The sequence below is a fragment of the Panthera onca genome, chromosome C1, assembly GCF_046562875.1.
Source record: "Panthera onca isolate mPanOnc1 chromosome C1, mPanOnc1 haplotype 2, whole genome shotgun sequence".
Lineage (NCBI taxonomy): Eukaryota > Metazoa > Chordata > Mammalia > Carnivora > Felidae > Panthera > Panthera onca.
In genome coordinates, this window is record NC_138346.1 from 26918270 (window position 1) to 26932217 (window position 13948).

The following is a 13948-nucleotide window of genomic DNA, read 5'->3' on the forward strand; positions in this document are numbered from 1 at the left end:
TTAACGACTATACAATGTATGTAGTGACATTGCCCCTTCTTTAAATACCACTGGGAAGAACATGGGGACCTATAGGAATTCACTTATAAAACATTGGAAGAAGAAAAAAAAATTAAAACCACAAGAAAAATATCAAAACAATGAGGAAAAAGGTCAGAATAGGAAGTTCCTCTCATCTCATAGGATACAGAAGGCTCTCTTTTTTAAGGCTTCTAAACTGGTAACTTTATTTTCCTTTTAAATTGAACCACCTTTCAACCAGGTATTATATATTGGTTTTCAATGGTTATTTTAGCTGGGAAATATTTTCTCTTAAGTTTTTCATAACAAAGAATACCAAGGTTTCTCTTATTCCTTCTTAAGCAGCTGTATTCCTGACCATATACTTTATATGGATTTTCTTGTTCATGATGAGAGGACCGTTGTCTGTCTGGGTAACAAAATGTTACAGACTCAGACTTAAATTAAATGTAATAAATTTGCATATCCATGGTGCTCATAGACATAAGTGGGCAGGGAGCAAGCCTTGCCAGTTTCCGTAGAGCCCTCACCTGCTTGGGAGACAGGCTGTGAAGATCAGCAACCACAATGGCAGGGGAAGACGTGAGGACTGGTTTGTCCATTCCTTCTGGTTTCCTAGATGGAGCTGGGCTGCAGCCTTGTGGCTGGCCTATAGCAGGAAGTGTTTCTGTTGGGGAAGCTGCTGGCTCTGGCTGAGCCTCAATGAAGGTCACAGAACGTTTCTGGTCCGCTGTAGGTCAGAATTAGAGCAGTAAATACGGAAAAAAAATATGTTGTCAGTGCTTAAAAATTAGCTTTGACCACTGTTTCCTGGCTTTTCTTTATGAAGACACTGCTGGCTTATTAATAAATGAGAACATATTTGACTATCAGGTACATGTTTTGATTTCACCTTCTTTCCTATAAAGAGTAGGACTTGGGTAGAAAAAAATCATTTTTACATAAAAGGCTTAATACAAGATTTCCATAGAGGGTTAGGGGAACTTGGTTATCACTCATAACAACTACCAACAAGACTTCAAAGTCCCTATTATTCATCATTTCATTGTCTTTAGTAAGATACAAACTCAGTTCCTCTACTTTCTAGAGTCAAATCTCATAGCATTCATGGTTTACCTTGAACTCTTCCATTTCCCTACGTTCATAGGGTAGGAATAGGTAGGAAAAGGGAAAAGAAGAAAAAGCACTAAAGTGTTCTGGGTGACTTCTTCCCTTATCCTAGAATGTTCCCATAGGTATGCTCATCTGCATGTGCTCAGGGTCTACAGACCTTCCCGACTGGGTTGCATGACATCAATGTGTCAATGGTACAGTCAGAAGGGGCACAGGAGGCCTCACCAGATGGCTTCGTTTTAGGTTGAATGCTCCTGCGGGTGGTTGACAGCCGAGCCCCATGGCGGTTTTTGGGTTCAGTCTGGGTCTTCTGACGTGATAGTAGAGGACGTCTTAGCTAAAGAGAACAGGCAGAATAAAGCTGGCAAGAAGGGTCTGACTGCCTGGCAGGAAACTCTGTGCTCAGAGGATTCTGACTATGGTGTATTCTTTATGGGTTTCTGTGGATGCTTATTATCTGTAGCTGATAAATTAAACTTCTTTCTGCATATGTAACTATTGCGTATTTGAATCTGGCATCCCCTTTAAGTTCTTTACGTATCCTAAGGACGTTGATTAACATAATTTCAAGCAGTCATGTGGGAATTTCAGAATTACTGCTTATCAACTGGCCTCTACTCACCTAAAAGTCATAGTTAAACACATGCTCATAACTCTCAAGGGGAAGTTCATGGAAAAACTTCAGATGCTGAGAAAGCATCTGGTACCCAAGTCAATGTTGAGAAGCTCCAATCAAAGCAACAGTGCAAAGGCTCATTTAAATTTGTATTTAAAAAGTAAAGGAACCCCACCTAAGGAAATTTGTAAAGATGATCTTTACTTTGATTTCGATTTTAACCTGACTCATTACTCTGGAAATGAGTACGTGTGTGCCTGTATACAGAAACAGGCCTTAAATCAACTTTATTACCAGCCCTCCTTGCTCAGTCAGGTTGATTGGAAAAGAAGGTTTCTGAATAGGGAACAGACGTATAGGCCTACTTACTTTACTAAGTCATCAGCTTTGCTAATAAGATTCAAAGCCAACATAGAACTAAAACTCTCAGCTTGCCCAAGTACTTACCACATTTTAAAGTTGCTCTGTACAGCTTATTTCAGGTGGGAAGGCAATATCTGATCTGAATACAGGTGGGCATTAAAAATTAAATAGAGCTTTCATTTCGTAGGATCACTCTCCTGCCCTTTCAGGGTCTGCTTACCTGCCTCAGGCCCCTCTTCCTCCCCAGTGGCTGCTGAATGAGGAGGTTCTGTTGGCCAGGCTCACTCTGGACACTTGCCACCCTGTCGAGCATCAACAGTGTTAGTGTGGACCCTGTGGAGACTACAGAAGACCATCCTCTGGTGGGTGGTAGCCAAAATCACTTATGTGAAACAGTCACTTCAAAGATACCATTATCTTTGAAGGAAGGTCGGGAAAGCATCCCTGGGATGGGAGATTTCAAGGGTTTGGGAGGGAGAACGAGGCCTTACAGCCCCACGCTGCCAAAATTGAGATTTTGTTTTCAGTCACTGATGCCATATCTATCATTGAGCAAAACATTGGTTCGATCACACCCCTGGTTTGGAAGCCACCATAAAGTTAAAGATGTCATATTCTAATCTCAATTTTTTTTTTCCAAGGGGAGGGGAAAAGGTGGTGACAAACAAACACAAACAACTCTATCACATGGACGGGAACACCTTCTTTAAAATTTCAATTCAAATGAAAATAAGATGGACAGATATCAAACACATCAGACACAGAATCCATTTGGGTGAAGGGGCACATTCAACACATGTTTGCAGCCTGAAGTCTCTGTGACCACTGAGTAAATGGATAGTCACATGGGTAGACAATTCAAATGTTTTTTAAAAAAAGATTTTAGATTTAAAAGGCCGGCGAAATAATTAAGCTATCAGTAGAACTCAGAAGCTTAATTAAGTAATATTGAGTAGCTGCACTCAAACATATTGTACAGTTTATAAAACAACCACCTGCTCCCCCCAAATTTGCTGTGTATGTGTGCATTTTATATGCAAAAATGACTATTGACAGTGGTCGCTATTTCAGTATCGGGTGAGGTGGAAAATATTGTCATGGGCCCATGATCCATTTTCATTCTGCATGCATGTATAATAGGTATTTATACTGGAAAACGGGGGGTGAAAAAAGGAAATGTATTGTGCCCCAGAGAACATTGTAATCCTACAGATGATGCCAATGTGCTTATTTGGTTAATTACTGCTTTGCCTTTGCAAAAGGAGAGTCATCTACAAATAGACTTTAGAGTAAAACATTCCACAGAGGAATCCTTAGTCAACAACTGTCCGGGAAAAAGAAAGACTATATTCACTCATTTCCATTTTTTTTAAATGAACTATCTAAAGTATCTAGCTGTAGTTACAGGGAGAGAAATTGATGGCAAGATGGACAATCAGATGTTTCCCCTGTTAAGTTAACAACTAGTTAACCATCGTATGGTTGATAGTCATATCTGTCATTTTTTAAATGTCTTACTCATATTTCCACTAGAAGAAAATTAATGATTCCCAAATGGAGTTTATCAAAGTTTTTATGAAATAAGGATGTAAGTATATCATAATTGGCCATTTGGGATACACAATACGAAGTTCCAGAGTCCCCAAAACAGATGCTTTTTAAACATTCTTGTCTCTTTAATGTCAAGTTCAAAAGATCAATATACATTACTTTTATACATATATGACCTTGTATCCTATATGACCTTTCTATGAAAATTATCCAAATGAACAATGCAATAGATTCTGATAAGCAATCCAGACTCTGTTGCTGTTTGAAGTGACATCTCCTTATTAATTATACATTTTAACATGTGTCTTAAATTGGAAAGAGAATTCAATTACATATGCACAAAAGTACAAACAAGTTTCTCTCAAATACCAAGCAAAGCTCTCTTTGGCATGGTTTCTTCATTGACATCTAAATGTTACCTCAGTTCCCTTGGCCAAAAAGGGAGGTTAATACTTACCACTTACCTCCCATTAAGGTAGAGAAAAGAAGTTAGTTGATGTAAAATGGTTTGAACATGAAAAGGGATGTATAGAACATGCTTCTTTGTTTTACATTTGATATTTGTAATGAGTTTATTGCTTCTAGAATGCTAAAAGGAAGTAGGTTATAAAATGTCTTGAAAACAATTGGGCTGAGAAAATGAAATTGAGGCAGTCCACTTGTCTCATTTTTATTCAGTAATCTGAGATTGTGAGAAAAAAAAAATGGTACGAGAAAAAAAATACACGTTACTCAGGGAGTGTTAAATGTCAAAGCATAATGGTAATTTCATGATGATTATTCCAAGAGAGGATCATAAGCATAAAAATTTTCTCTATGGATAGAGAGGCTTATATCTAAGAAATGAATCAAGTTTATAGCTTTAGCAATTAGCTGTTCTATGTAAATGATCTAGCATTTCATCAGCGGAATGTACACATCAAAGATGAAATTACAGAACATGTCCTTGGAAATAGTATATCCCAGCTAATAAATTATATTCTCCCTAAACATGTGGTGCTAACATGTTGGTACTGGGGACATCCAAGTCTGGCTTAAGTGTGTACAGTTAGGCCACATTAATAATAAGCAGCCAGAGAAGTTAATAATGGAAGTAATTTATGCAGAACACATTTCTTTCTCTCAGGTCTATACCAAATTGGAGTTGCATAGAAAAAGGAGTTTCAATTTAGCTTCTCTCTGAGTCATGTACTGTATTAGTAGAATGTAGCATTTATGATTTGTGACCATAAGAATGTACAATACTAAAACCAACCTGGAGCAGACCAAGGTGTCTGCCCTATGCACCTCTCTAAAGGAAACTGGTTTCTTGTAAATTTTAATCTTGGGAATGAGAAATGGCTGATTTTCTACTGTTTGACAGTAGAATAGGTTAACTTATAGAAGAGGTTAACTAATAATAGGTTAAGACAATAGAGATAAAAGGAAATAAAACTTTCTAAATTGAAGCTAAAATTATCCTTTGTATTCTGAGTCACTGAAAAACATCACCATGGCAAACCATACAATGATCTGGATTGCAGAGAAGTACATGCACTTGGGGCTTAGCAGAATTTTGACTCAACTGTCTATGAAAAACAAAAACACCTTACTCAAAATGCAAGGAAGTAATTTATAAGCTAGCGAAGTTTAGACAATGTTAGGAGAACAATTCTGGCACAAATGACCTCTTTTCCCCTGTTTCAGCCTGATGGCCTGGATTATAGTGTAGAAATGTGTATGCATCTCCTGAGTGGGACATATACCAAAATGGTACTTCTTAAAAGAAAGGAGAGGTGAATAAGGGGATATTCAGTAATGTAATGAAAATATAATATGCAAAAATGTGATAACAATTCATATCATTTATCCTAAATTACAAAAAAAGTATAGATTGAGACATTAATATATTTCACAAGTGGAAGCTGTAGGTGAGACTAGCACAAGGAAAATGAATTAGTATTTTCATTGCCTTCACCTATGCTTTTAGTTTCAATTTTAATACGTTAGAGAAATCTAGAGGCGGAATACGAGACACAAAGCATAGCCATTTACCTGGAGTGATCGCCTTGTGATAGGAATGCATAAAGCCTGCACCAAAGGAGCTATAAAGCATTTGTAGAGAACAGGGATACAAACAGGAGACCAAATTCTACTTCTCCCTTTCCCAATAAAAGAGCATTGTTTAAAATTTACTTAGCCTCCACAGTGTCGGGAGCAAGAATTTCTGTCCACTTAAAAGTCCTTCTGGCTGGACTAAGAATCAAATTGACATGAGACAGACTAACAGGAGAAAATCAAATTTAATAGTGCACATATGGGGTATCCACATAGACATGGGAATTCCAAAGATAGGCAAAATGAGGTATAGGTGTTATTCTGAACTAAGTAGAAGGGGCTTGGGGTCTGGGATTCCAGAGGAAAGTATGTACTTCCCAGGGCAATAAGAAGAGCAGGTATTTGTAATTAGATGTTTGCTCTGCCATACAGATGGGTTGCTCAGATAAAATTTATCTCTATTAATAACACTTATTCTGGGAAAGACCCCCAATTTAGATTCTGCAGTGTGGTTCAAGAAGGACAAAAGTTTCCCTTGATGCCATGGGGTCTCAAGTGCCCTCATCTCAAAATAATCCACTGGCACATTCTGGATGGGGTCTGTCCAGAACCCCCTCAACAACATCCAGAAAATGTATTTTAAATGCCACAGAATTTAGAGATTAGTGGCTAGAATCAAGAGTAAAATGGGAGAATAGTCTGGATTTTAGATAGCCAGTAAGAACTGAGATAGCATTGGCAAAGGGCGTATCTGTATCACAACACACATTTTCTTAGCTGTTCATTCTCAGCTACATGAAAAGGTTTCTATATTTTTCTAAGTACTTGGAGAGTACTTGCCTAGTTTTCATACTTTGAAAATGTGGATGATCAAGACATGGGTTCTACTAAGTAGGTTATCTTCATTTTGTCTCACCCAGGCTTGTTCAAACTTGAGCCACGTTCTTATTTTTCATTGTGATTGAAGTTACCCTTACAGAATCAAACAGCATTATAATATTTTTCTAAAATTTATAATTGACTGTTAATCTGTGCCTTTAAAAGTATTCTAATGTGTCCAAACAAAATCTAATTTTCCAGTATACACATCCAGGCTAAAGTGCTTGAATAACTTCTGTATGTTTAATTCTTCTGGAGAGAAAACATGATTCACAGTGTGTGTATTTAGGGGCAGATACAGAGAGAGAACATCTACAGTGAGTTTCTGTGCCTCTAAGAGCAACACTCTCAAAAGAAGAGAATCACTCATGGGATATTATTTTATCCCGTTTATTAATTTCCAAGAGAAAGAATCTTTGCTCCATAGTGTAGTACTTCTAACAGGCTGATATTTCCCGTGATGAGTATTTAAAAGAAAGCAGATAGCACAGGTTAGAAAAAAAGTCCTGGAAGAAATTTTCAAAAGGTCTGTAGAGTTTTTTTTTATTCTTTTCTACCTATGCATCAGATCACCTTAGTTATCTGGTCTCTTCCTTTTTTTTTTTTTTTTTTTTTTTTTGGTCTCTTCCTCATTTTTCCATTAGGCCAACGTGTGCCACTGACCTACAACAATTGCTCTTTCAAAAGCAAATCTCCAGAAAGTACCAAAACGTTGGGGGGTGGGGGAGAAGCAGCTTGTATTACTTTCCCTTGGGCATGCTTCCTGGCATCCTTTAAGCTTTGGAGCCAGATTTTCCTTAGGACTACTTTGGGTGTATTTTAGGGCCTGAGTGCTCAGGTGTGTGCTAAATATAATTGCCGTTGTTAATGCCTTACTGCTTCTTTAGGATCTTAAGAGTCTGAAACCTAAAGAAGTTTCATGTCAAAAATAAGAAAGCCTGGAAACCAAATATAATAAGTGTCTATTCTATTTTATAAACCCACCTCTTAGTAAATGCCAAAAGTTCCTCTCCTCCAAAGAGAACTTGGTGACATGATGGAGTTTAAAAAATACGATTTGCAGTGTATATGGCAAAGGTGGATGTGCTACTGGCTGGTGGAATACCTCTGCATTAATAGAGTTATTTAGAATCCAAAGTGAATGCTTCATCTTCTCTGTTCTTAATGACCACCACTGAGGCTGGGTGGCTAACACCCAGAACAAAAACATGCCAGTTACAGGAACCACAGATCAACAACAGTTGGTCTAAAACCGTCCCCAAAGTCCTCACATGACTGACTAATTCAGATGTAGATAAAAAGCTATAGCTTTGGCTCTGATTCAGTCTCATGTAGCAAAAACTTGGGTTTTATTCCCATTGGTACTGGACCCAAGCCAGATTGGTTCTGATAACCCCAAAGTCAGCAATTTGAATCCTGAACCTGCTAGAGATGACTAAATCCTTTGGAGAGTTTGTAAAAATCAACTCAAATCCCTGCCTTCTCTCACCAAACCTGAGCTAGTATTGACTCGGCAAGAGTAGAATTTGGCCTAATTAGAAAAGCCCTGGCGGAATGGAAGTCTGATTTAATCCTTTCCATTCTCAGTGGGCCACCGAACTTATCTCCTAATCAACGATCTGTTGTCTCAAGTGTGATTTTAAGCATCAAACAAATGCTTTCTTTGAAAGTAGTGGTCGTGGTGCTAGACTTGGTTCAGATCTTTTCAAACACGGTGAACAATGAGAGGAAACCGTCTTGAGACCGTCTTGTTCTTCCTCATCCCCAAAGCTCTTGATAATGGGATTAAGTCTGCACACGCTGCAGCACTTCCACATTTACCACCAATAAGAGACTGATCTGTCAAGGCAAGGGCTCGCAAACACAAATGAATGTCATGAATTATGGGTCTAGTAAAAAAAATGATACACCCGATGATGGACTAAATTTCCCATTTTCAGTTGCTAAAGAAAATGTGAAATCTGAACAAGATGCAAAGAAAACAAAAACACCCTTTCACAGGAACGGCCTCTCAACATTTCCTCATCTTTGTGATAAAGCAATAAACACGTTGTATTGTACTCACTACATAATGCAGACCTGGAAGGGAATGTTTTCTCTTGAGATGGAACTAAGGAACTCTTAGAATGAACAAGAAGCATTACCCCTAATGAGGATTAGTTGAGAGGTGTGAATCAACAGCACAAGATTAGGGATGTGTGACGTGGTTTATCTGAGTGTTAAAGGTGCAGTCCCCCTTTCTGATGCTTTAAACCAATAGCCAAGGCATTTTGTTGTTTGCATCAAAAGACTTTTCTTACTTACCAAGAAATGTTTGTGTCTGATATTTCATGGCAAGTTTGGGAGTCATCTTTGTGCTGGGACATTCTTTTTACGTGCTGTTTGAACAAGCTACTATAATAGCTTGCCACATAGCATGCATCGAAGAGAGGGAATTATAGAAATTGTATTGACATTGCTACGTCTATCATAGCAGCATTGTTTGTCTTCTTACCATCCATGCTATTAGCTAAAAGACCTGGCTACATTTAATAAGGGGCTGCTTGATGATGGGGAGTTGTATTAAAAGGCTTGTGAAAAACAGTTCTCAAGGGATATCAGTGTGGGAGGGAATGATTCAGTGGGATAAAATTAACATTTAGCATATCAAACTTTAGACGTCCATGGGACAAGCCCCTGAAAGAACTCCAGAGATTTTTTTTTTTTTATTTTAAGTAAGCTTTTTAGGCCATTCGTGATTAAGCTCTGAAGCTGAAAATGAAGGAGGCTACACCTTTGACTTCCAGGCTCGTGTGTTCATGAGCAACAAAGGGTAAGAAATGGAAATAGATATCAAGACGGGGGCGAGAGGAGACAGAGAGACAGAGAGACAGAGGAGACAGGGAACAGCTTAGTTTCCCAGCACAGACACCAATAGACAGGTAGCATTGACACTGTACCTAGAGAGGCTGCCCTCGGCGGCCAGGCCCTGGGAGTCATCGAGGACATTAGGTTCACTGCAGGAGGGGTAGGGAGATGAAGCATTTAGGGAAAGAAAATGCAAACAAATAAAAGAAAAAGAAAAAAAGGCATGCAATTTTCTGCTTCCAAGAGCCAAAAATAAATAAATAAATTTAACAGAACAAGGAAGGAAAAGGAGACAGGTAACCATTTCACCTTGTGCTGGGTTTGTCAAGACAGGACTCGAGGCAATGGGGGAGGAGGGACTTTGGGTGGTTGCGACTCTCAGAGGAGTGATCTGTTTATTGGTTAAGCATTGGGACTTAAAATGAGCTCCAAAGGGACACATGAGCTCTGAAATGCATTGCAGAATGAATCTGTAGAAGATGAGATTATAATTCCTTTGGTAACCATTTAGTTGGATGGGTATTACTTTTAACCTGTCTTACTATGTACATGAGTCTTCATTGATCAGGAACCTGCTTCTTTCTTGTGTGGTGTGACATTATCACACAAAAACCACTTACCATGACTGCCACAACCAAACTCTTGGAACTGATGCCATTAAGAAGAGCAAAGAAAGAACTCAACTTCCCTTGCTAATTTTGCAATGAAAATGCAAGTAAACAAATGGAAGGAAGATAACCCTGGAATATTCACATGGAACTCTCATTTACCGCCTTAGTCCTCCTCTAGTGACTGAATTCTAAATGCCAAAGGAAAAACACTTGTCAGGTTGGTGAGAGAATGATTAGTTTATTGATTTATTTGGGTGCAGCTGATTGCGGGTTTTGTGAACAGAAACTGTATCATGCTTGCTTTCTTTCTTTCTTTCTTTCTTTCTTTCTTTCTCTCTCTCTCTCTCTCTCCTTTAGTACCTAGCTACCATTGAGCTAAGCACCCATGAGCTGATTGTACACTGTAGAAATAGCCTCTGTCTCCAGGAAGAGGCTCCTTTTTCTTAATACACATAGACTTTACTACCTTCACTAGCCTTCCAAAATATGACTCAAGCCAAAGGGTTTAACTGTATGATTTTTCCAGATTTCCCATATATCCACAAGAGAACAAATTTTCACCCTTGAAACAAATTACCCTCTTAATGAATACGTACAAAGGGAATGGATGGTCTTGTTAGTTTAGATAAATAACCAAGAAACTCTCTATGTTAAATTCCTATAGTTCCCTAATGTAAATAAAACTTTTAAATAAATTACTGGATAGTTTTCTCTTGTCCTTGATAGAACCTTGCACATTGCTAGCAATTAAAAGTGAATTGATAGTTACCAATATTATCTTTTCTTTTTGGACATTTTATGTATGTATGTATGTATGTATGTATGTATGTATGTATTTATTTATTTATAAAGTAGGTTTCACGCCCAGCACAGAGCCCAATGTGGGCTTGAACTCAAAACCCTGAGATCAAGACCTGAACTGAGATGAAGAGTTGAACATTTAACCGACTGAGCCATCCAGGCACCCCCTTTTTTGGACATTTTATAGTTTAGATCTAATTTTTTTTCGCACATTTTACTTGTAAGACTTCCTTTTTAAAGGTAAATTACCAAAAGGAAGGTACATAATCTTTTATAATGATACTAACCCTTATATATTATTAATTTTTGTAATAACCAACCAGTACATAAAACATTGCTTTCTTGACAAGTATGCAATTTCCTTATTAATCATCTTTTATCATTTGCCCCTATTTTTTGATATTCTCCCAAGTTAGGCTTCAATTCACAATTATTTTTTTCCATCTGTAAAGTTCATGAACTATTTGCTAAAGGATTTGGGTACAGGGTAATTATTCCTGCATATAAACTGATTTTATCTAAACATTAGAATGTGCTCTGGTTTGTATTATTTTCCATGTATGAGTTATAACAATGAACCTGTAGTATTAAAAATAAACAACAAACTAGCCAAAAACACATAAGGCCAATGCTTTGAAAGAATTCAGTTCCTGAAGTGAAAATATCACTGGTTCTGATATTTTACATCACATAATTTTCTGTACTTGATATATGTATCTTGGAATGTTTCGTGTATATTCTTAGAGGGCAGAGAACACATAAAGAAAATGTCTTAAAGTGGTTAGTCATGGAATCATAAAACTATAGATAGAGAAGGTACCGTGAAGACCACTTTAGCCAACTTCTTTATTTCACAGACAAGAGCATTGTTGACCCTTGTTAAATGACCTGCCCAAGGTTACACATGTTGGCATAGGTCCTGTTCTGTTTGGTTAAGCATCACTACCTCCAACTAAATACTAATGACCTACCAAAGTCTAAACTGTACCACATGTATCACGCTCGTCTTCTATGCTTGCCAGGTACTCATTAGCTTAGCTAATGATATATGTGAAATACGAAAATGTCATTTGATGACCAGAAAAAAAGATATCACGTATCTATTTCTAGAGAATTTTTAAGTTGAAACAATGCATGCGTCCCAGCATTCTACTGGTCTGGCTTAGAAAACTCTGCAAACTGTTGCCTGCATGACTTTGGTTAAAATGTCCTTTGTTGAATGATCTACATAAAAACATGATTGTCTGCTTCTCTTTTGGCCTTTTAAGACTAATAAAAGTAAATTTTCAGCATTGCTAGCTTTGCCCCCAAATGCAGAATGTAAGATATCCGTGGCTCTTTACCTTTGGCTGGGTAACATGCCCACCTCGGCCTGAGGTGCAGACATGCTAGAGACGTGGCTGGAGAACCGCCTCCTTCCGATAGCACTCAAGAGGTAAGCTTCTTGTTCACTTACCACACTGGGCATGCTTACAGAGTCATCTGATAGGGGGCAAAGGAATGGAGTGTTATAAAACTATGACGTCGATCAGAAAACCCAAACCAAATTTGTCCTTGGGTTCCATCCTTGGCTTGAATACAGCCTTAGGGCAATCTCTGAAGCTATCATTTGTACCTTTTATAGACTATAAAGTAAGACTCCCAAAGGTCTTAGTTTTTCATGGGTACAAAGGGATAAATAACTCTTCATATCTACACATCTCCCACCCTCAAACAGCCCTTATGAAACAAACAAAAACTTCTTAGCCATTTCACAAGTAAATAACTTGTGAAAGTCAAGAGGCATTGGCAACATAAAGGTTTCAGAAAAGCTGGACTAAACATTCTGAGAATAGTGCAAAAAGGAATATTATTAAATGAGTCAAGTACATTTCTTTGACATTCAAAAACTACACTGAGTACACCTAAAGATTTTTAGACAGCTGAGGGAAAGACTATTTCAGATAGTTTTAGGAAAAATATTTTAAAACTTATAAAGTTAAAAAAATAAATGCTTATTTTGACCTAAAGTTTTAAACTGTATGCATGTAGTCTTACTTTCTTCATGGAAGTGGTAATGTATTCAAACCCACGTGAAAGTTAGCTTTAACACAGTATTTGTGACAGGTAATCTCATTCAAGTGAGTTAATGTTGTTTGTTGCTGAACAGTAAACATATTTTGATTAACATAGTGTTGTGGTGAACTTATGCTACCATATAAGATCATCTGACATCGTGCATTTAAAATACCCCAAATAGTCCTATTTCTAACAAAACTTCTTTCAAACCCAAAAGGTGTATATGAAGTGTCAGAAATATTAGTGATCGACTTGAAGTTGATTCTTGTTATAGAGTGGTATTTCTTTTTTAGGTGTGTTCACAGAGAAGAGAATAAATAAATGTGCCTTAAAAATATGAAAAACATGGTAGGGTAGATAGAGCTATTTCTACAAAAATCAGATCTCACTGATTTTTTCCCCCTATTTAAACTCATATATCACTTAATAGTTTGTCAATATTTGTTTGATGATTAATTATGTGTTGCCTTCCATTCACCCTTTTGTTAAATGTTACCAAAAATGTTTGTCATCTCCTCTGCAGGACTAGATCTAAGATCTCAGAGAACGTATTTTTTCTCATTCTTGTTCCTCATCTTGTACCTGTTAGGTCTTAAGACAGGTTTGATGATAGAATGGGAAAATAGTTTAATTCAAAAGAGTCAACCATCTGGCTTTCATATCCACCCTATATAAATTAATACACACCCACATAACAACCACACATTTGTTAGCAACTCAGTTTCCGCTGGGATGATTGTGATGTCTAAGAGCAGAGATATTGACAAAAAATTACATATTCATCAGTGTGTAAGTGCTGGCTCCTAGCTAGTGGTCGTTCTGTTTATGTCCTCTCTACTTTTCTTCTCTATTTCCTTCCTGCTGGCTAGGACATCTACTTATTCCTAAGGTTACCTACAAAAAATATTTAGCTCTACTAAAGATTGGTGGTATAATTTCCCATAATTAAAAAGATTGCTGGGAGAGACTGCTTCAAGCATTAAAGAAAAATAGATACCACTTGAAGTTCGGAACGATTATAAGGACTTAATGTATATAAAAACTGTTGATC

The 13948-nt window shown here is 37.5% G+C and overlaps 1 protein-coding gene across 12 annotated transcripts in view; it reads right to left on the reverse strand.

Moving 5' to 3' along the window:
• The window catches only part of UNC80 (unc-80 subunit of NALCN channel complex), a 230940-nt gene that overhangs the window by 4213 nt on the left and 212779 nt on the right, over positions 1 to 13948 (reverse strand). For 10 of the 12 annotated variants that reach the window (XM_078450930.2, XM_078450929.2, XM_078450927.2 and 7 more), the window contains 5 exons: positions 12183 to 12321; positions 9520 to 9576; positions 2334 to 2415; positions 1360 to 1471; positions 552 to 751 (listed from right to left, as the gene is read on the reverse strand). In XM_078450930.2, the coding sequence (XP_078307056.1) occupies positions 552 to 751; positions 1360 to 1471; positions 2334 to 2415; positions 9520 to 9576; positions 12183 to 12321 (590 nt within the window). The remainder of the gene's footprint in view (positions 1 to 551; positions 752 to 1359; positions 1472 to 2333; positions 2416 to 9519; positions 9577 to 12182; positions 12322 to 13948) is intronic. The other 2 variants (XM_078450928.2, XM_078450933.2) reach the window with 1 other exon arrangement.